Below are 23,062 nucleotides of genomic sequence, written 5' to 3' on the forward strand. Positions count from 1 at the left end.
TCAAAAACACGCTTAAATTTCCATTCAGAATCAGCACGTCAGAGCTGTTCAAAAATCCTAAATTGGAATGAGTCAATGAAAACTACAAACACTGCTATCTGTGCATCTTCACCTGTAAGCCATTAAATTGTCTATGCAGTTCTATTTCATCTAGAGGAGCCCTGGCATTCCAACACACCACTTTAAATTATGAGGAAAAAACATGACCGCGCTTTCTAATAATGCACGTTTAACCTCACATTTCATCCCAAAACTGATATTTATTATCACTCATCTCCCCACAGACTCTGCATCTCAGCCCATCCGTTCACAGGTGTTCGTAGTCAAGCCTCGCTCATACAGGACTCCGTGTCTGCGCAGGGACAATTAATTGCAGCAACACCCACATCATTTGTCTCAGCTAAATCCCAAGTGGCTACACCTGTGTAGAACTACAACTATCAGGCTCGCATGAGTAAACACAGGCCCACCTGTGATTAACACAGCCCAACAGAGCAGCTAAAGGGAAAAGTCGTATTTCAGACACATTTGGAGATTTGGAGTCCTCCAAATCTTAGCTGCTTGCTGGTGTTACGTGCTATATATAAAAGAGTTTGATGGGCTTTAAAACTGTTCAATCACTGATTTAAAATGTAAGAAGCAGGTTATCAATAAAAGAAAAGGTAAAGAAAGAATTATTGACTGCTAAATTGGTCTGTTGTTGGTGGTTAAGCCATTTCCTTTAGTAGCATTAAGTTATTTGCTTGTTCCTCTAATCACAAATATTCATGAACATGATTCTTTCTTTTGGGTGTCATTTTCTTCCATTTTGAGCCATCTTTAACCAGTTATTGCACACCTGCATATCTCTCAGAGCAGTTTACTTTTGCTGTCCATCTTCACCTGCCTCTCTATGCTCCCACTCTCCATCTTTTGCTTGGCTGCTCTTCTCCTCCCTCGTAGCTTTCTCTCTCTTCCATCAGCTCCTCATCTCTTCACCTCTGTGCCCTCCCCCCATCGCTCTTGCCATCCTCAGCCAGTCTCTCCCCAATTTTTCACATCCTTGTCACATTCTCCTCTACTCCTTTCCTGCCACCTTGCCCTGCTCCCCACAGCCCACCTGGATTAGCAGTGGCGAGCAGTAATGCATTCTGAACTCCCTCCACACACAAAATTTAATGTAGGGCAGCGTTGTGACGAGACAAAGAGGCAAATGAATAAAACAGTGGAACTGATGCTGATGGTGACTGCACTCGGGGGACTCGCACTCTTGATTTATAACACCAGGTGAACTTTCAGAAGCAGGTACGGGTACAGCTTGCTGCTAACAGCCAGACGCAGCCAGATTTACACAACACTTAGAGAGTAACAGGGCTCAAACTGAAAGATAGGAACATGCATGAAGGACCTTTATCCGTTTAAAAATATATTTTTAAAAAATCAACCAAAAAGGCCAAGGTGCCACACATCATCACCTCCCCTAACTCCCCCCCTCCTAAATTTACCAAAGCACCATTATTGCCTGCTGCTGAAAGGAAGCTGTTAATGTTTTTGTCCTTGTCTGTGTGCGTGTCTTTTAGCAAAATACTTCATGAACCACTAGATGAAATTGAATGAATTCTCAGACAGTAATCACTGGATGTGCATTTACAGCTAATCAACCTTATCCAACACAAAAATTGCCATTACTAATGCTAAAATTTGATCTGGCAGTAGTTGGGACTTAACTGCAACACACTATTTGGCATTAATGAATAACTCGAACAATAACGTTATTTTCAGGATTTGACCTCAGTGGGCACATTGCACTTTCTCAACATAAGATGATCTTAGTTTAAAACTCTGGCATGAAAGGGAGCGGGTGATATGCATTCCTTCGAGGAAGGCTAGGCTTTTAATTAATGTTTATGCATTTCCCTTAGAGGTGGGCTGCAAGTGATTTTTAATTAGCCTCAGTGAGGGAGGACAGGAAAGACGGAGGAAATCAATTTCCCATTTGAGGCAGGTAGAGTGATCTATTGAAGGGCTAACCCCCAAAGTAGACCTTATCAGAATGGTAGACCTCTCAACTTTTGTTTAAACACGTGCACCATCCACAAAACGTGCCTCGTTGCATACTGAGTATTTGTTCTTTTTTTTGTTTAAGTGGAGAGATCATGGCAGAGGGGTGTTAATCCCGCTGACTTCAATTAACCCAACCATGAGCATGTCAGCAACTGATGACAGGAGCAGCTCACAAAACCAACCTCTCAGACATCAGTGGAGGAAAATGTTGATTTATATGGCCACAATTACTTTGATGTATGTTTTAACTTTTGATACTTAGCTATGGTTTTGGAAAAAAATCCTTTTTCTACTGTTTTTTTTTTTTTTTAAATTGAATGTTTTAATTTCCCCTTTACATGTGCCCATTAATCAGATTGTATGCGGTTGGCGCTGGGAAAATGAAGCGAAGAAAGTGTGAAGTAAAAAAAAAAAGGTTCCAATTATCTAACATCTCAAGAGAGGGACAGTATTCAGGCAGCGGTGTCGTCAAGGATCACTGGATGGACAATGATGGAGAGGAAACTGAAGCAGATGCTACATGTCTCCTGCCAGACACGGTGGAATCAGAGCAGTGGATAGTGGATTAAAAAAAAAAAAAAAAACTCAACAAGAGTCCAGTCTAACAGCTGCTGTGTTTTTCTCTAAAACTGTTGGCATTTTGAAAGAAAGAAAAAAAAAAGGCCAAACTCTGCAGAATACATGTTAACGCAGAGAGTCAAATAACTATTTATGATTAAAGGCCTAGCATTCCTTGAAGGAATGCTTATCACCTGCCACCTTTCATACCAGAATTATGTTTAGAAGGGGCGGATTTAGTCATTTTGGTCAAACACCGTAAATTATGTTTTGCATAATCTCATGATATTGTGAGGTCTCACGAGCTGCTCATAGAATGTGTGGTGAATGATTCGAGGCTATTCTTACACCAAAATTAGCTCAATATCTGTAAACCTGACTGAGTTATAGCCATTTTTATGTTGGCTAGGGTTAATTAGCTGTGGTGGCCATCTTGAATTGGGTTAAATCCAAAAGTTAATCAGCTGTTGATGTGCATCTAATGATTACTTTCTGAGAGTTGCAATAAAATGTCCAGTGGTTCATGATATATTTTGCAAAGAGTACATTATCATTCTCATAGATAGCATTAAAAACTAGCTCCAGTGAACTCGGCAAGGCACTGTTTACCAACTAGTGTCTTAAATTACTTGACCACAATACAATATTGTCAGCCTCCTTCACCTGCTTTAGGAAAAGAAATGGTAATGGTAAAGTAGAAAAGCCTATTAGTTTGCCTTATGTTTACTGTTTGTATTATTGCAGGCACTGTATATTGTCATTTTCTACATTTTCTACTCAGCACCTTTCCGACCCTTAAAAGATCCCATAGTATATTGTAGTCACGTAATGATGACATCATTGCCACAACAGTCCCAATATTAGTATATACCTGAGCACATGTCTGCTAAAAACGGTTTACCAAAGTTTATGAGTTGATAAAAGCTGTAGTAATTTGAGCAGTTTGTTTGGTATCTGCATATGCAGTTTAATGCTTTATTCAGTGTGCTGTTATCTTTATGTGCAGCTGCTCTGCTGCTAATTGCTACATCCATATATAGTGGGCCAATGTGCTGTATATTCCTAGTTTATTCTGCCCATTAGAGAGCTTTTTTTTACCTTAAATACATGCTGCAGTTAAAGTCACCTACATGTTATTCGGTTTTTGGCAATACTAAGCACAGATGTGACATTTCTTCTGTTGACTATGCATATTATTTGTGTTATGTGTAATAAATATTGTGCAGCATATGTAACAAGGGGGCAAGTTGTACTTACAGTATATTTCTGTTTATTAATTACAGAAAACCACACACCAGTACCACGAGTGTATTTCCCTACCCTGATGTACACATAACATGACTAGTGCCCTACAGACCTATTATCTGAGGGTTATCTTGCAAACAGCTGGTGTGCAGTCCCACCAAACAGACAATAAACATCTAAAAGTGTGATGTATGTCAACATAAAAGGCACAACAAAAGACACTATATAGAGATTATATCCATACTTATCTCCAGAACAAACCAAGAAGTGTAGCAAGGAGATATACAGTAATTGCTTTAATTGAGCTTAGCAGTAAATTACAAAAATGAGACAACAGAGTAGCACCAATTAAACACACACAGTGTATAACATCGGGTGTATTTTATTAGCTAATAATTGCTTATTTTCTTAAGTTGATATATTAGTCAACAAAAGAGCAGTTGAGCAGTTCTTTAAAACATGTTTTTTAAATATATAAATGCAAGAGCAGATAACAGCAAATACTGTGGTTAATCTTGTGTGTCCGTCATTACCGTTTGTGCTAGCAGGTTTATTTTTTTAGGTTTATGGAAACAGAAGAAACCAGGTAATTTTGTAATGACTTGCAGTAACCCTTTCATTCACTTTAGAGTTTTAATCAGAGCAGACAGACTTGCCTCGCAGTGTGGCTTTTTCTTTATCACACATCCCAGTCATAATAAATCCAATCTTAAGCTATGTGGCTAATTGGTTTGCTGAGTATTTCAAACCGTGGCAGCAGGAGTGACACAAACAACAAATAGCAAACTGAGAAGAGGGTGCCAATCAGAAAAATCAATCTTGTTAATGACTAAAGGTTGTTTACACATCAAGAGTAGCTTTACGCTCTTTTTTTTAATTGTGTGTCTTGTTAGAACTCAAGCAGCTACCTTGTTATATGCTGACAGTCAAATGTCTAACTTAAATGCTCTCTGGCTAAGATAGAGCCATCATGCATTACCTAACAGATCTTTTCCTTAAAAAAAAAATATTATATATATATATATATATATATATATATATATATATATATATATATATATATATATATATCGAATCTGAGCTCTTTGCAAAAATAAGTGCTGGTAAATCTCATTTGCTTCGCCCAGCTGATAATAATTATCTTCTGGACCAATGAGAGGCATGACCTGAAGCTAGACAGGAGGCTTGGAAGGTCCTTCCAAGTGCTGGTAGAGAGCGAGTAACTTGCTTTGAGGCAGAGGGAACGTCTGAAGGATATAGTGAGATCTTGAAAGATCTCATAGCACTCAGAATGTGTTGAGAATGACTCTCAGCAACCAAATTAAGCTCAATATCTGTAAAATTGACTGAGTGTATAGCCATTTTTGTGTTGGATAAGGTTGATTAGCTGTGGTGGCCATCTTGAATTGGGTTAACTCCAAAAGTTAATCACGTGCAGATGCACATCCAATGAATACTGAACGTTAGTTTATTTTAAATCCTTCCAGTGCTTCATGCAATTCTTTTTTCGTTAACAGAAAAAACACAGTTGACTCTAAAACTTAATGGCAAAGTGTTACAAACAGATCTCGCACAATCAATTATCCCCCTGCGTGTGTGTTGGGGATGACACATCTTGTACCACACCAAATTTTAGCTCAATATCTGCAGTTAGTTAGTTATAGCCCTTTTTTATGTTGCTAGGGTTGTTAAGCTGTACCAGCCAGCTTGAATAGGATTGACTCCAAAAGTTATTGTAAATGTCCAATGATTATTTTCTGAGAGTTTCAGTAAAGTCTGTCCACTGATTCATGACATAATTTTCTGTTGGTACAAATGAACAGTCAGGCTAAAACTTTATTGCGTCCCGGGTGATAATAATGTACTGTCCAGAACAGCATGTTTTCATACAAATAAACTATATAAGAACTACACAAGATTACTTTTTTCCTCCCCCCACATTTGAAGCTCATTCCACTTTTATCAACAGTGTTTTCCTTCATCTAGAAGGAAGCTTAACAACAATTAAAAAAATAATTAAATCTTTTCTTGGCAATGGCATCAATGCCAGATTTCTAAAAAGAAAAAACCAAAACCCCATGCTGATCATTTAAAACAAATTACTCCTGCAAAATAAACTGCTCTATTTCGGGGACATGATTATCCCAACAGGACATTTGTTGGGCGATTCCATTTTTCTCCCCAACAGTACATATCATAATTACTTTTCGGGGGAGGGGGACGGACGAAGGATTTTGGAACAGGGAAGGTAGATGGGGAGCCGGTGATTGAGGAGAAGCAACAAAGGGGAAATAGTGGGAGAGAAGGGCGGAGGCAGTGCTTACATGTAGTGAGTCCAAAAAAAAAAAGATGGGGGGGCGGGGGGTGGAGAGGTAGAGCAACAGAAGATGAAAAGAGGGAGAGAGAAAGAAAGCGTTCTAATTCTGTTCCATCTTCAGGAAACCTCCTGCTGTAGATGGAAGCACGACGAGTTAAGTTTGATGCTGCTCATCCTGACTGACTAAAACTAAAGAACTACAGACCTGGTTCACTTAAATTATTGATACTGAGCTGTCAATAAGTTTTTCAGGGAGAGAAACTGAGTCAATCACAAGCGTGTCCAAGTAATCTTTCATATTCAGACGCTGTGATTTTCACCCTTGCGTGCAATGAAATGTTTGCAGTGTGCAGCTCGGCTGTTTTTAAGGAGAGAGGAAGTACTAGAGGGAAGCTGAGGCGGACAGCACACAGCAAATTATTCAAAGAAAACATATGAGCAAATTAAAAAGACCTAGCATTCCTTGGCAGAATATATTATCACCCGCTGCCTTTCATGTCAGAGTTTTAGACTAAGATCATCTTGTGTTGAGAAATGACAGATTTGCAGCTGTTTTAACATTATGCACAATCTCTGAGATATCATGAGATGTCCTGCACAGAATGTGTGTTGTGAATGACTCTTAGTGACTACCACAACAATACTTGGCTCAATATCTGTGAAGCTGACTGAGTTACAGGCCTTTTTGTGTTGGTTATTGTTGTCAATGTCCATCCAATGATCATTTCTTGAAAGGTTTTAAAAAAAAAACTGTCCACTGGTTCAAGAGATATTTTGCTAACAGACAGAGTTGACTCCAAAAAAAACTAATGGCAACATTTTAAACACAGATCTTAATAAATCTGATGGCAAATGACGTATGAGTCAGGGTTCAGTCTCATCTTCTACCATACTAAATTCTAGTACAATATCTGTAAAATTGACTGAATTATAGCCTTTTTTAAGATTAGTTGGCTGCAGCAGCCATCTTAAATAAGGTTGACTTCAAAAAGGTAAGTTGTGCATCCAATTACTACTTTCTGTAAGTTTCATTAAATCGCATCCAGTGGTTCATGAAATATCTTTGTAATAGGCAAATACACACACACACAGAAAATCACTACCAAATGAGCAATAATTACTCCTAGTTTAATTCCAATGATTGATTGGAAACATCTCTATGGTTCAGAGATTTCATTTACTTTTCAACTCGTACCACGTTTCATGGCATACACTGCATTATTAAAGTTATCCTATATTTGTGGCTAACAAACTCTCTCCCCTCCAGCGTCTCACTTTGCTTTCCTCACTTATGGCCAGTGTGCTCCGTGCAGCGTGGAATCTAATTGTAGAAACCTATAGTGTGAGCAAGAGTTGTGTTCAGCAATTTGGTTGAAAAATAAAGATATATATATATATATATATATATACATACACACACACACGTGCATGACAGGACATGAAGAAACATATGGACTGTGTTTAAGGCTTGAATAAACAATTTCACATACAAAGAAATCCAATTTTTTTTTAAATGAAATTTGTCTGTAATTCTACTTTGTTTCATATCAGAGGCTGAAATGCTTCGTTACTACAATTTCCTGTCTTATGTAAACCAAACCCATTTTAAAACTGATTAATACAACACTTCTCCTAATTGTGTAAAAGCACTGAGAAGTGTTTTTGTGTGCGTGTCTATCAAGGGAGCATAGAAGTACAATTACTGCCTTGCACAGCTTCATTCAAGCCCACATCCTTAATAATCTCTCTGTACCAGGATACGTCTTCTTTGTAATGCATTATCGCTGATATCACAACAAAGGAAGAGGGCCTGCCTACATTATTAACATGCTCCTCGTGTGCTTCTATTGCTCAAAATGCCTTGAGAGTCACTGCCTGTAGTTCTACACATCTCCCTCCATACATTTAGCCAATGATAAAAGGACAGAGTGTGCAAGGGCACAGGAGATAGGAAGGTTGGTGTTCAGCCAAGGTTCTTTATTTTGCTCCTTTTTTTAATCTGAGGCTGATGTAGCTCTGTGTGCTCAGTTATTCTTTTTCTGTCTTTTTTAACTCATTTTGGTCACATTTGCTGCCACTGACTGTACTGCAAGCGCAGCTCCACACTGGCACCTGTTGATGAAGCGGCAGCATAGCACACGCACACACACACAGACACACACTCACATAATTGTATTTGCTTGCAAACAATGCATACACATGAAAAAAAAAAACACAGAGTCACACAGCTGTCAATCTGCAGCATTGTTCTTTTAGAGATAGATTGCAGGAGTCATTGTAAGGAGCCTCCGGCAACAATGAGTCAGAGGAAGATGATTCAGCTGTACACACTCAGAGTGATGCGGACAAACGCAGAAACATAGCCAGACCTTAGAGGTAAAAAAGGGATCCTGGATACCAGAGTCTTCCTAGATCCAGAGTTTCATCGAGGGCTGGAATGACTGCAGCAATGCGATGAATTCACAGAAATATTCATGTGAAATGAGGCAGCAGCACTTAAAGCCCTCCCCTCTGGACCAGCCAGGCTGAAAGGGCAGGTAGCAGGAGAAGTCAACATCGTAAAGCGCCAGAGGACTGCGATCTACACCGCTCATCACGTCAGACAACAAGCAGATGGAACGGGCGGCGTGCGTTTCTCCTGAGAGGGCTGAGAGGATTTACATCAGACTGAACATTTTTAGGAGCAGCCTAACAAACAGTCATCAGATCCCTTCATCTGTGTGAAGGCAGAAAACTGATCGAACCGTTAGAATAAAAAGTCTAAAATAAATAAATAAATGTCTTATGTTGGGAAGTGACGGAGTTGTTTTTGGTCAAACCTCAAAAATAATGTGATATCGCAAGATGTGTTGTAGATGACTCAACTACAATGACATCAAATTTTACAGCTATTTTTATTTATTTTATTAAGGTCAATTGGCTGTGATCGCCATCTTAAACTGGGCTGACTCCAAAAGTTAATCGGTTACAGATGTACGTCCAATGATTACATTGAGAGTTTCATTAAATTCTGTCCAGTGGTTCAAGAGATACTTTAATAACGGACAGCCACACGAACACACACAAGGACAAGCAAAAACATTATCATCCGCCTTCCCTTTCTGTCAGCGGGCGATAAAACAGACAGACTGCATTACAAAGAGACCCTTCACATCAGAGCACCTCTGCCAAAAAAAGATAAGTTGCAAAAGCTCGGAGTACAGCTGAAAATCTCATTCAGTTACAGAACTATTAATGTTTGAAAGAGTCTTTGAAGGGTATAGGTTGTTTTTTTTTTAATCCAAAACAGCTCTCTGTTATTATTATTACTATTATATGACAGTTTTATAAATCTTACACTTAGGTAAAGTCAATCAAAACCATTAAAAAATAAAAAAGCCTGACATTTTGAAGAGAGATAAATGTGCTTCTGAGACTGTAGACAAGGCGGTAGTTTGTGTAACAGCGTACATCTTAGTAGGTGTGTGCCCTTCTGTTTCCTGATAAGTCGCCGAAAAAAAGCTACCCCTGTACAGAATAATAGGGTGCTTATTGAAACATTACTTCCAGAAGCGAACAACTCAGCACAAGTAAAGTGCAAGTGTGAGCAGCTGCATTCAAATCACACGAGCGACCTTTTCTTTACCTTCTTGGAAGGTTAAAAAAGTTTATGAAAGTTATTTGGCTTGGAAAGACATGCTGTGTTTAGCATCATTAAAATGTTGAGGACTTATCAAAATCGTACTGACCAGTACTACTTGTTGTTTGTGGGAGTGGCTGAGACTCAAAATTTATTAAAATCTGCAGAAAGTAACCAATAGGGGTACATCTATAACTTATTATTACCTTTTGGAGTCAATCCAATTCAAGATGGCTGTAATTCAGTCAGTTTTAAAAATGGTGAGCTAAATTTGGTGTGGAAGTAGTTGAGACTGGTCCCCAACATATAGTCTGAGCACAAGAGCTTAGTTAATAGCTTAATTTTAATAAATTTGGAGCCAGCTTTTTGTCTGTTAGCAAAATATCTCACCAACAAACTGATGGATTTTCATAAAACTTCCAGGAAATAATCATTGGATGTACATCTTCAACTGATTAACTTTTGGAGTTAATCCAAATGATCATGGCTGCCACAGCTAATCCACATGAGCCAACACAAAAATGGCTAAAACTCAGTCAATTGTACACATGTTGAGCTAAAGTTTTACATGGTAGTAGTTGAGAATCATCCTCAACACGTACTCTGAGCGCCAGCACATTTTGTGAGTTTTCATAATGTCATGTACAAGGTTTCACCAAAACAGCTATAACTCCCTCCCTTGTCAGCACAAGTTTAAAACTCTGGCATGAAACGTGAAGGATGATTTGTCTTTAATTAAGAAAATGTTTTAGGTGAAAGATGACCTGTACACATTTGACAGAAAAGTAGGCTTTTGCACCCGACCAATATCCTCTGTTTCTTAAACAAAGGTGTTTTAAAGTCAGACTTGTGCTCAAGCAAAAGCACTTTTGTTCTGCTTTTTGCTGCAGGTCTTCAGCGGGTCGAGGCAGCCCACTCCAACATCAGCACATATGAAGTGCCAACAATTAGTTGCTGTAGCGCAGACAGTTGACTGGCCCAGCTGGGCAGCTGTGTGTGTGGGTAGATAATTCAGGCAGGAGTGCAGGAACAAAATGACCTTATGTACAGACATAAAATCAATTTTCCATGTTATGGCTGATCAACAATTTAACTTCTGCTAACTGTCTTTGCACAGCTTTGAGTTAGCGGGTAAAACCACGAAGCTTGAATATTGTTTTGGAAGACACAGATCATCCGACTTTTTATGCTCTTAATTAAGAGAGCAGAGCTTGGGGAAGAAAAACAAAAAAATAGCATGCCCAAGTCATTAACATCTGGAATTTGGTTCCATACAGTCATATAACCTGAAGCCTGTCACCTTCTGCAGCTGGAGCAGAATCCGTGCTGAGAGGAATTCTGTTGTAACTTTGTAAATATGCCCCGGTTCACAGCAAGCCACAACTCACTGAAGCCCTTGTTAACCTAAAAAGAGTGACAGATGGAAAATCCAGGCCATCAAAAGTCAACATCACAACCAGCTGTGGCATCCGCCAACACAGCACAACACAAACACACACCGAGCCACTGCTTCTCACACTAATGACCTTTAGCCATCATTGCAGCTTGTGCATCCTGCTCAATTTTTTGACGGTTGCTCATTAGTAGTGAAGGCCTGTTAGGCTAGAGTTTTCTCCCTGTCCACCTTTCCCTGCATCTGCTTGCCCTCCCCTCCCCGCCCCGGTCCCACAGTCCAGCGCGGTGCAGATTCTGCTGAACTTAACGGGGAGTCGGTAAAAACAAGGCTCAATATGAGCGGGGCAGAGGTCCGAGGACTTGGCGGCCTTCGACGGGAGGTGTGATGTTTGCAGAGGACTAAATGAAAACCTGGACACGTTCACGTCGTCCACCTGAAACCCTCCCCCCTCCCAAAGCTGGAGTACTCCACCCCGCCCCGCTGACCTCGCACATCGCTGACCTCGTAGGACACCTGGTGGGCCCAGTTAGAGCTCTGCAGTGACCTTAAAACTGTGCTGATGGATCTCTTGCACAAGCCAAGAAAACACACACACACACTGATCTCTCAAACTCTTTTAATCAGATTAGAAATTTTCCCTCCCAGCTTATCTCGCAAAAACACAACTAACACTCAATTAGGCATTAAGGTTCGGTCAAAATGCTTCATTTTGAATCAGTTCTGCTGTATTTTTAGGAATCAGCTTTGAGATTTAAAAATTCAAGACAATAATCTTTTTGCTCGGCGTAATCAGATAAAACAATACTGAGACTTTGACAGCCAAAAATAAAAACAAAAATGCTTCAAATTAATATTTCCAGCGCCATCTGGTAAATCAACCCGAAAAGATGGAGCTAATTAAAAACCTAATCGTCCCAATTTGCAGTTCATAAAGGCACGCAGTCGAATTTAAATGACAAAGAACTTCTTATCAGTAATGAAAGCAACAAGAAAGTAGCAAAATGTCACTGAAGCATTCAAATATGATGATCTTGTGAATTCATCACTGCAGACTGCGTCATTTTACTGCTTCACTTCAGACTTTTCTTATGCTCCGTGTATCCGAGTCCATATTTCAGGTTTTAGGAGATCAATACCACAAAGGAAACAGGGGACGCTAATCTTAGTTACCTTCGTCAAAGTCTGCATCATCCTCTGTGTGCTGAGGGAAGGGGAAGCAGTTGGTGATCTCCAGCCGGTCGTCGACGACCAGGCCCAGCAGGACGCCCTGCACTACCTCGCTGCCCTGGCCCTCTTCCTGGTAGTGCTTAATAATCTTCAGCACAACCTGTGAAAAAAAGGGAAAGTTAAAAAAAAAAAAAAAAGAGAAACGCCATTGCAATATCAAACTACACCGAGAGCAAAGGGAAGAGGAGAGTCTGAAGGCATTTTCCTGCTTACAATAACAGCTGCAGAAATTTGATTTGGTTTTTTTGACCTGGAGTTTTAGCCACTGTTCAGTTATATCCTCTCTTGGTGTTTTTATCGCCCCCTCCGCCGAAGGCAAAGAGGGCAGTAATGGTTTTGCCTGTGTCTGTGTTTGTAACATTAGCAAAATATGCCATAGACCACTAGATGGAAGAAACTTACAGAAAGTGACTTAACTTTTCAAGTCAATCCGATTCAAAATGTCCACAACCCCTAAGCGACCTGAGCAAATATCAAATAGCTCTAACTCAATCAGAGTTACAGATATTGAGCTAATATTTGATGTGTTAGCAGCCAAGACTCGTCCTCAGCACTTCTTCTGAGTGCTAACAAAACACACACTACACATCTTACAATATCACAGGCATAATTGTCATTTACAAGGTTTAACCATAACAGCTAACCCTTCATCATTTCTCAACAAAAGATCATTTTGGTCTAAAACTCTGGCATGAAAAGTGGTTACCCCTTCATTTATGCCAGTAAGTTGAGTTGCCTGGCTGTTGTATTGATTTGTGCTCATCAATGGGATTTAGTTATTTTGATTTAGATTTAGATGATTTTTCCAAGTAAAGGGCCCCATTGCAGATTCATTCTCCTCACAGCCTCTGTCTGCACATTGCAGAACAAATAATTAAACTATTTAGGAAATATAAATGAGAACAATGCAGACAATAATAATAATAATGTGGCCTTGCAAAGTGGATTGTAAGGTATTAAAAAATCCCTTAATTAGGAAACATGCTCTGTGAAAGTGAGGACTTTTTTTAATTAAGATTTGTTTCATAATGAATTCACATACTTTAAACACACAAGCAGTTACAGTGGCTGCATTTTAAGAGGGAAAATTGGAAAATGAAAATAATAATAATTTTTATTATTATTCAAGAGCTCAAACAAATAATCACATTATATATATATTAAGGCTAAGTGCATTAAATTATGTAAACAAAAGCAGCTCTCTTAGGCATCAAATGTAGCAATTTTTTGCCACTGAAAAATCTGAACACCAGGTCACTAAAAAAAAAAAAAAAAAAAAAGCTGGGACTGCAGATGAATTCCATTTCCTACCCTTACCCTATCTTTACTCCTACACCTACAGTATCTCTTGGCCCTTCATTTAAAATTGCAAAGATTGGTGGTTAAAATATTCCACTGCAACATGAAATACCTCTTCCAGTTTCTGTAAACATCCATGATGTCAACATGCTTGTATGATGTTTTTCTTTCAGCTGCTCCTGCCTTCAGGGGTTGCCACAGCGAGGAAGCTCACGCGAAAGATTTGGCAATTGTTTAATGCTGGACGATTCCTGCCGCAACCTGGGCTCAAACCAGCAGCTTGTATTGTACTTTTTTCAAAAATGTTAATCGACTCTCAAAGCACCGCCCAGTGTGTTTATATCCATATATATGTGTTATATCATAACACATATAGCTGTCACGCTTGCATCCTTCACTGGAAGTGACCTGAGTGTCTGTGCCTTGCCCAAAGACACTTCAGTCTGTAGTGTCTGGAAGCTAGTGATCAAAACAGGGCTGTACAATATTAAAAAAACTTGTGATATGTGATACCGTTTAATATTGCACTGACAACATTGATGGGATAAAACCATGTTCTTCTTAATTCTGACTTTCTCTTCTGTCATCACTATCATCTAAACCCTTTGGGGGGCATCAAGGCCTGTGAGAGTCTGTTGGATAGACCAAATGTATTATTTACAACTAAAATTTTAAAATCAAGGTTTTAAAATGGTAAACTAGCCAAGAGGTGACAACATTAACATGTGAGAAGCATCCAGTTTCATTTTAGAAAAGGTGTTTTTTTTAATTAATATTTTAGAAAAAAAAACTGGGAAAAAAGTAGTGCTAAAAATATTAACACAAGTACTAAAAATATTATTTTAGCTTTCCAGACAGCACAAGCAGAGCTGTCAAGACTTGAGGTAAATTCAAAAGGAACCACTTGGAAGAAAATAGCAATCTGCTTCCAAAACTTAGACAGAAGAGAGTAAAGAGGCCCGGCATGCTCTAGGTTTGCTTTACAGAGATAAAAGTGTTGTTTCCAGTGAGCGGTCAATGATGTCCAACCAACCTATTTATCCAGAGTGCAATGGCAAGTGAGAGATTTTGCATTTTTAAAAATGCTGAATGTACTGTGTTAGTCGAAGACCACGAGGAGAGAAATGTGCCAGGAGGGAGAAGAGGGAAGTCAAGAGTGTAGCACTGAGGGTAGCAACTCTAAACACAGAGACAATGACAGGCAAAAGGTAGAGAGCTGGAGGATATGATGCAGAGGATGAAGGTAGATGTATTATGTGTGGAAGAGACAAAGTGGAAGGGCAGCAAGGCTCGAAGCATTGGGGCAGGGTTTAAGCTGTTTTACCATGGTGTGGATAGGAAGAGAAATGGAGGAAGAGTTTGCAAGGAATGTGGTCGAGGTGAAAAGAGTGTCAGATAGGGTGATGTCTCTGAAAGTAGAAGTAGATGGTCTGATACTGAATGTTGTCAGTGGTTTTCTCCATAGGTTGGATGTGATGTAGAAGAGAAAGAGAAATTTTAGAAGGATTTTGATGAAGTGATAGAAAGTATTGCTAGGGAGGAGAGAGTGGTGATCGGAGCAGATCTGAATGGACATGTTGGTGAAGGAAACAGAGGAGAAGAGGAGGTGATGGGCAGGTTTGGTGTCAAGGAAAGGAACCAAGAAGGACAGATGGTGGTGGATTTTGCCAAGCGGATGGAAATAGCTGTAGTCAGCACCTATTTCCAAAAGAAGGAGGAACACAGGGTGACCTATAAGAGTGAACTCATGAGTACGCTGGTAGACTACAGTCTGTGCAGAAGAGGTAACCTGAGGGAGACTGTGGACTGAAAGGTTGTGGCAGGGGAGAGCGTGGCCAGACGGCATCGGATGGTGGTGTGTAGGATGACTGCTGTGGTGAAGAAGAGGAGAAGAGTAAAGGCAGAGAAGAGGACCAAATGGTGGAAGTTGAGGAAGGAAGAACATTGTGAGGAGTTCAGAGAGGAGCTGTTAAAGGCTCTGGGTGGAAGAAAGAGCTTCCAGATGACTGGGCTACTACAGCCACAGTGATTAGAGAAGACAGGTAGGAAGGTACTTGGTGTGTCATCTGGACAAAGAAAAGATGATAAAAAATATGATGGTGGAATACTGAAATGCAGGAAGTTATCCAGAGGAAGAGGTTAGGAAGAAATGTGACAGCGAGAGGACTGAAAAGAGTAGACGGGAATAAAGGGAGATGCAACGTAGGATAAAGAGGGAGGTAGCAAAGGCAAAACAGAAGGTGTATGATGAGTTGTACAAGAGGTAGAGATGGACCTGTATCAACTGGCAAGACAGAGGGATCAGGCTCTCTGATGGTTCCTTCCAAGGGACACTTTTTCAGGGAAGGTCTTGCACATTACTGCAAGACAGTGCTAAATCATGTACTGCATGCATTACAATATAATGGCATCATAGTAGAAAAGTCTTTGTGCTGACCTGGTCTGCCTGCAGTACAGACAAAAAAAAAAAAAAAATCAACAAAGATGATCCAGGACTGTTAAACAGCTAGAATCCTCAATCAGACAAGAATGGGACAACATTCTCTTCTTAAACTCCAGCAGCCGCTCTCAGTTATTAGATGTTTACAGACTGTTGTTAAAAGTCCCAACTTTTTATCGAACAAACTTCAAGTGTTATTCATTCCCTACCATGGGAACCTTATTGTGAGGAAACATTTCCTCAAGTATGTGAAAATCCTTTCTTTGAGCCCAGGAATTAATAAATTTCACCACAATTAGTTAGATTCTCACACATCCAGCACTTCTCTAAGAACTTTACATCTGCATTTAATTGTGTATTAAACAGTTAACCAGCATTCTGCAGAGCAGCTACTAACCACTTACATATATTCACAAAACTGCCAAAAAAAATAAAAATTCATTAGAACGAGAGGAAATTCTGGGACACATTACTCCAGCAGACTGGTTGAGTGGTGGAGTAGGAAGCGCCACCTGCAAGCTCCATCATTTGGGCATCACTACTCATGAATGCGCACAAAAGGGCCAGTTGGTGTTCAGCGCCATTCAGCAACTTGAAGGCAGCACAGAAGCCTCAACGGGAAAAATGCTCCACGTGTTCAGTGGGAGGGCATACTTGAGCTTGCAGTCTGATATTCTACACCGGGGTTCTTCACCTAAACAGTGTTCATGCATCACTGTATGTATTTAATTTTTAATGTGAGATAAATAAAATCAATAGCTCTCCACACAATCCAGGAGCTCTTTTAGACTCTAAATCAGCTTCACAAACACTGAGACCGATGTAACTCTATACACACAATGACATTACAAAAACACTAGCCAATCAAAGAACATACAGGCTTGCGGAAAAAAAAAAAACCTACAGAGTGAGGCTAAGTGTCTAAATGAACAGCAGCTAGATAAAAAAGGCTGAAAAGCAGAGTGTGGACAGGGAGAGCATAAATCACACTGATAACAGTGTGGGCAGGTCACAGCCAGAGGCATTAATAATACACACATACACATATACACAGGAGCAGGGTGGCAGTTCTGCACCCATGATCACAACAAAACAACCAACACCACAATAAGGGAGCCCTTCCTGGTTTCTGCTGCCCCCGCGCACGCACGCACGCACGCGCACACACAGGCAGGTTGTCTTGGGAGATGATTTATTTTCGTGGAGAGCTGGACTTGTCATGCAACAAGTTAAGAGCTGGGGGCAGTGGGAAGAGAGACGATATGAGGTGGAGCAGGGAGAAAAAACAAATCTCATTCCCTCCCTGCCTGCCTGGGCTTTTCTGACTGAGAGCGAAGGGAGGTCTGAGCAATAGGTTGATGGGAGGAGGGAGGGACGGGGGAGAGAGTGAAAACATGCAAGAGTGAGAACTCCGTGGGGATGGTGGTGCTGCCGGTGGGTGAGGAGGAAATATAACACTGAAAATGTGAGACGCAGAAACTAGAAAGACACAAAGAAAATGCTGACAAATGAGGGCAGAAAGGGGGCTCTGTGAGGGCGAGGAGAGCAGACAGATGTGGCAGTGACAGCGAGGGAGGCGAGGAGGGATAGAGCACGGGGAGAATGGGGCAACGGGATATTTTCTTCTAGCTTTACAGGCTCCCTCTCGCTCTTGTTTGAGCTTTGGCTTTCCTTTCCTGCCATCAGATAGCTTTTCTAGCCTTACCCTCATCACTGAGAGCAGATATGCTATCGGCTATCTGTACTCTTGGCAATCTCTTCATCTCACTTTAAAAAGCATCCTTCTGGGAAAGGAGGAGGTGAGGGACCAGACAATCGACAGAAAGAACATCTGCAGTAAGGTCAAACAAAAGGGAGACACATCCACGTTCTGAAAAATTCCTGAGTCTACAGAAATGCTTCAAAGGACGGGAAACTAAAGAGGCATCCGCACATAATAAAAGGGAAGGAAGAAATGATGAGAGGAGGCGGGGAGGGGTTCAGTGGATTTGCAGCACTGGCTTCCTGATGCTGAGTAAATGCCATCAGGTATTGTAAGCAAATCTCAGAAAGCTCCAAGTTTGGCTGGCTCTCTCTAGCATCATCTTTTCATGTTACATTTTCTCTCTCTCTCACACACACACACCCAAATCTATTGATCTAGCTCACCAGCGGCTAGTCCGGTGAGCTCACCTCATGTGCGGGGGGTGCCTCCAGATTGATGTGTGGACAGCATATTATAAATCAACAAGCTTAAAACTGAATTGTGCGAAATCAATCGCGATCCAGATCTCCCGTTGGCTGCCTTTAATTCTTATCGTAAATCTTCTTGTGCAAAAAAAAAAAAAAGAGAGCTCATATTCCAGACAGAAAGAAAGAGGCTCGACTTGTGAGGAAGCACAGCAAGAGAGAGAAAGAGAGAGAGATGATCATTTAATAAGTTTTTTTTTTTTGCACCTACTGAAGTGTAGTTGAACTCGACACAGAGTTGGCTGTAAGGTACTTGACGGAGAGATGGCTTTTTGGGAGGCATCTGTTGGGTTAAGCCACGGATGAAGGCCGCTGCAGATTCTCATTTCATCTGCCAGCTCTGCTTGCTTACTTGGAGAGATCGTTTTGAAAACATGTTTGCCCGAGCCTGGCTTACAACATGACCACAACCGGAGGCTAATAAAATGCAGGAAAATATTTCAACCGAGACAATCTGGAGGTAGATTGGGATGTAACCAAAACATCTGCTTGCTCTGCTGATTATGCGTCGCAACTTAAATGTAATTCCAGCAATGACACTTGAATCAAACAGGACGACACCTGCTTTGAATGATTTTTCCAAAGAACATAAAAATTAAAATTAGTAATGAGCTTCTTAAGCCATATGTTTGTGAGAATAAAGCCCCTAAAGATTCAGCGCCTTTAATTTCCAGAAACCAGCTTGTTTATATTCATGGCTGGACTCTCTTATAAGTATAATTTAAATAGTCAATTTAAGTTATTTTGCAGTTTTGCAAAGTTTTCAATGAAGTACCTGGACAAAAAGGAGCAGCCACAGACACCAATTCTGACTTATGTGGATATCCTGCACCGTGAGGATAGTAAGTGGTCTCCTGTGTCCATAGCATCTGATCTGTGTCACATTATTATGTGACATATTCCTGACAAGCCCAAGCTTAAGGGCCTAAGGCATGTGTAAAAGCCTCAGGGGAAAAGGAGACTGTTCTGGCACTCTGTTTCTTTTTTATCCCCATATAGGCTTTGAAACAAAAAAAAAAAGACTCTGGCACTGTTTTATGAAATGTTAGGATTAAACTCTTTCTGTAACACTTCCTGCCTTTTGTGTAAAACCCCAGAGCTTTCAAATTCGCTGTGCCAAAAATCCACTGCACAACGTGCCCCGACTTTTCTCTAATTCTCGACACATAACCAAGAGGGGTGTCTGACGCGCATCGTACGTCAGAATAAACAAAAATCAGGCTTCTTCTCTCCCCCAAAAACAGAAGCTTACTTGAACTCAGTGGGTGTTTAATGGAAACTCATTGCTGTGTTTCAGTCCAATTCAGTAGCAACACGACGCACTGAATCCTCTTCAAAAGCAAGAAAACAAACCATTTTTTTTACAACACAGCAGCAGTGATACTATCTAAGGGTAACCCTGCAGCTAAACCTCTGTCAGACGGGCCATGATGCAACGCAGCGGAAACTGCTGCATATTAATGCATTCAGGTGAAATGAGGTTCATAACTCTACCTGAAATAAACACCCCTCCCTCAACACTCTGAATAAAAATGAGATCACACACAAGACGGATTTGGGGTGTTTTAGATTTAAGTGTTAAGATTAAAATGTTTGGTTGACAAGGCTGTGGAAGGAATTAGGAAAACCTCAGAGGGCTGAATATCACACATTAAAAGTTAAATATTTAGATTTGAAAACAGAGCCAGAGACTCAAGGACAGCTTTAATGAGACAGATAAAAGGAAGGCAGTAACCAGTAAGTCCAAGTCCTGCTACTGCATTCATGCACTCCACAAAAATAAGCTGCTTTATATCCAGTGCAGTTTATGGCCCAAGGAGGGAAGGATGTAAGTGCATGCCAATGAAGCAAGTTTGTCCTCTGCTGTTTGTACAGAGGTATTACAGAAAGATTAACTCAGACTGTCTTATGCTTGGTTTATGTCCAGAAAGAAAAAATATATATTTAAGCAATAATCACTTATAAATAAGAACAGTTTCTTTAAGAGAAATGTAATATAAGGCATCTAATTATTTAAAAAAATGTGATCATATTTACAAAAAACACGCTAATAATCTTTTTATCAAATCCCAGGTGGATTATACTGTCCACCCTGACGTCTGGCTGTGCTTCCTGAGAGAACAGCTTTTATCACAGGGTGCTTTATTAGGCACAACACCAGCAGACCCAAAAGGAAGTTGTTACAATATGATGGCACTTTCTTTTAAAACAAAAGAACAAGGTCACATGTACCACAGAAAATCACAGCGTAATTTTTCTTTAAATCTGGGAATGTGAATGAAAAAAGGGTTTGGCCCAATGCTATTCCCATTGTTGATGAACACACACTATGATTCATTCAGTCCCTGTAGTTTTTTTTTTTTGTTTGCTTTGTGTATTTTTCAACATCTAGACTGCAATATGTATAAGTAATAAACTGTAATGGTTATGGAACAAAAACAAACAAACTATACTTCTATATATCAGCCATTAGTTATCCTGATTTCTTATAATCATTACCTACAATAAATAAAAATGCATATTTATGAACTTCTACATAAATCCAAAAGCAATCCTAAAGAAACCTACTACTTATTAAAATCAATTTTAGTTGAGTTTGAAAATTTCTAAGTCCTCAGATGAAATTAGGAATGTATAAATAATAAACTAATAGCTATGGGTGAAAAACATGCTTTGGTTGGAGAAACCAATGAAAAATATACGAAAGTATAAATTTTAGATTCTTATAAAAAATATTTCAATGAACAAAACTGATGTATCTATAATAATTCATTGTTAGAAGGCGTAAAGAAAAATTAATGTCAAGACTTTAAAAAAATTGTGGTATCTGCTTTTTTAGTTAAACTTCGTTACAAACGCAGTTAACAAATGCCTTGTATTAAAATTGAAATTATTCGTCTGGTAGCACCTCTGAGGAGAAAAAAAAACTCCTCTTTGGGGGTACCTTCAGACAGACAGGGAGGTCCTGAGATTAAAATGAAACGCCTCTGTAGCTCCAGCTAAACAGAAGCTAACCTAAAACACACTTTAGTAACCCAATATCTAGACAAATGTAAGGTCGTATAAACAAAGTACATATTTCTTGTTACATAATGTACGAAATTAAAAAAATAAACCGAAGGGGTTGTGAAATGTGATAAACAGAACAAAACAAGAAACAGCTTCCCATTATCCCCCCGCCATGATGCTAACGCTTTAGCATCTGTTCACCGTTACTGTGTAAGAAGACAGCAGCGGTCAATGAACGGTCTAATGGACCCGCGGTGACACTTACCAGCCCCTCAATCTGGATCTGCTTGACTGGAGAGTCCAGAGTGCCGCCTGTAGAAGCCATCTCTGCGGTAGACACTGAACCGGAATCTTTACGTGAAGACATGAGCCGGTCCACGCCAAAGAAAAAAGGGGGAAAGAATTTGATGATGCACGTTTCCGCTAAAAAAATGCATCGCTTACACTGTCCGTGTGGAAACAAGTCAAACCATCAACCGCATGTAGAAATGTTACTGTAACTTTAGTATTATAATAAACATCGAACGAGTCAAACAAATTTAAATTTAATGTTAACCAAAGCTGTGTATAAAATAAAGAATTAACTAAAACAAGAATTAAGAAAAACCTAAAACAAATAAAATCAAAAGCAATAAAATGACAAAATATTCAACTTCCAAGCTGAACTTAAAAATAATAAACACAAATAGCCTGTTTGAAGAGGGGATTTTAAACCATCAAATGTTGCCTAAAATGCATGTCCCCATAGTTTAAGGGCTACACTGCAGATACCTGCTCTCCTCTTCGTGCCTGACAGGACCTCAGGTCAATAATAGCAGTTTTAAACATCCATTTTAGCCAAGAGGTGAAGGCAAACATGTCTGCATGCACGCTTTTGAAGAATCTGATTTTCTCAACATGTAAATTTGCTTGTTAAAACTTTAGCACTTTAGATAACATTTTGAAGTTTTAACTACCTGATAAGTCCAAAGTCATGTAAAAACAGTTTTTTTAGGCGAAATATTTTATTTAATTTGACAGACCATTGTTTGAAAACAACAACTTGTTACTTAACCAAGTCTTTAAAACACTTTATTTCAAATCTTTACAGATGTATCACAACTAGAAGTTACCCAGAGTCTAAAAAGGTCAGATAGTGAAATTAACTGTAACAAATAACATTACCTAGTTACATAATGCAAAAAGGCAAATAAGCATAAACAAAAAAAGGGTACAAAAGAAAAAAATTTACATAAAACTTAAAAATTGAAAAACTGCCTGAATTATACATCTGCAACATGATATTTAATGCCAGATACGTTTCAACGTTTCAGTGACAGATTAACCTTTGTTTGTTTATCTAAAAACAAGTGCAACAGGGAGACGATGGGAGAGGTTACACTTCTGAACAATAAAACGGTACCTTTCCAGAACAGTCAGTACAGGAACATACCTGATACACTGGGCTTTTATCTAAAATATTTTAGTTCAAAGAGGGGGGACCGATACAAAATGTTTGGAATGAGCAGACAACAGAAATTTAACTTAGAAAACAATATGAAGCAAAGCTTACAAATTGGTGACTGAAAAGGGTCGCTTTATAAATATACTTGTAAAACATTCCTAACTCCACTTGAACCAAGAATACTGCATGATTCTATCTGTAGTACAGTAAAAATCGTTCTTTTTAAAAGTTCCCAA

General features: G+C 39.5%; 1 protein-coding gene across 1 annotated transcript in view; it reads right to left on the minus strand.

The window, feature by feature from the left end:
* The window catches only part of LOC108232196 (eukaryotic translation initiation factor 3 subunit H), a 63,384-nt gene extending 41,579 nt beyond the window's left edge, over positions 1 to 21,805 (minus strand). The window contains exons 1-2 of the mRNA XM_017409816.3: positions 21,648 to 21,805; positions 12,349 to 12,505 (exon numbers count right to left, since the gene is read on the minus strand). Coding sequence (XP_017265305.1) covers positions 12,349 to 12,505; positions 21,648 to 21,749 — 259 coding nt within the window. The 5' untranslated portion in view covers positions 21,750 to 21,805. The remainder of the gene's footprint in view (positions 1 to 12,348; positions 12,506 to 21,647) is intronic.
* Between the last annotated feature and the right edge of the window lie 1,257 nt (positions 21,806 to 23,062).

This window comes from Kryptolebias marmoratus, linkage group LG16 (assembly GCF_001649575.2).
Source record: "Kryptolebias marmoratus isolate JLee-2015 linkage group LG16, ASM164957v2, whole genome shotgun sequence".
Taxonomy (NCBI): Eukaryota; Metazoa; Chordata; class Actinopteri; order Cyprinodontiformes; family Rivulidae; genus Kryptolebias; species Kryptolebias marmoratus.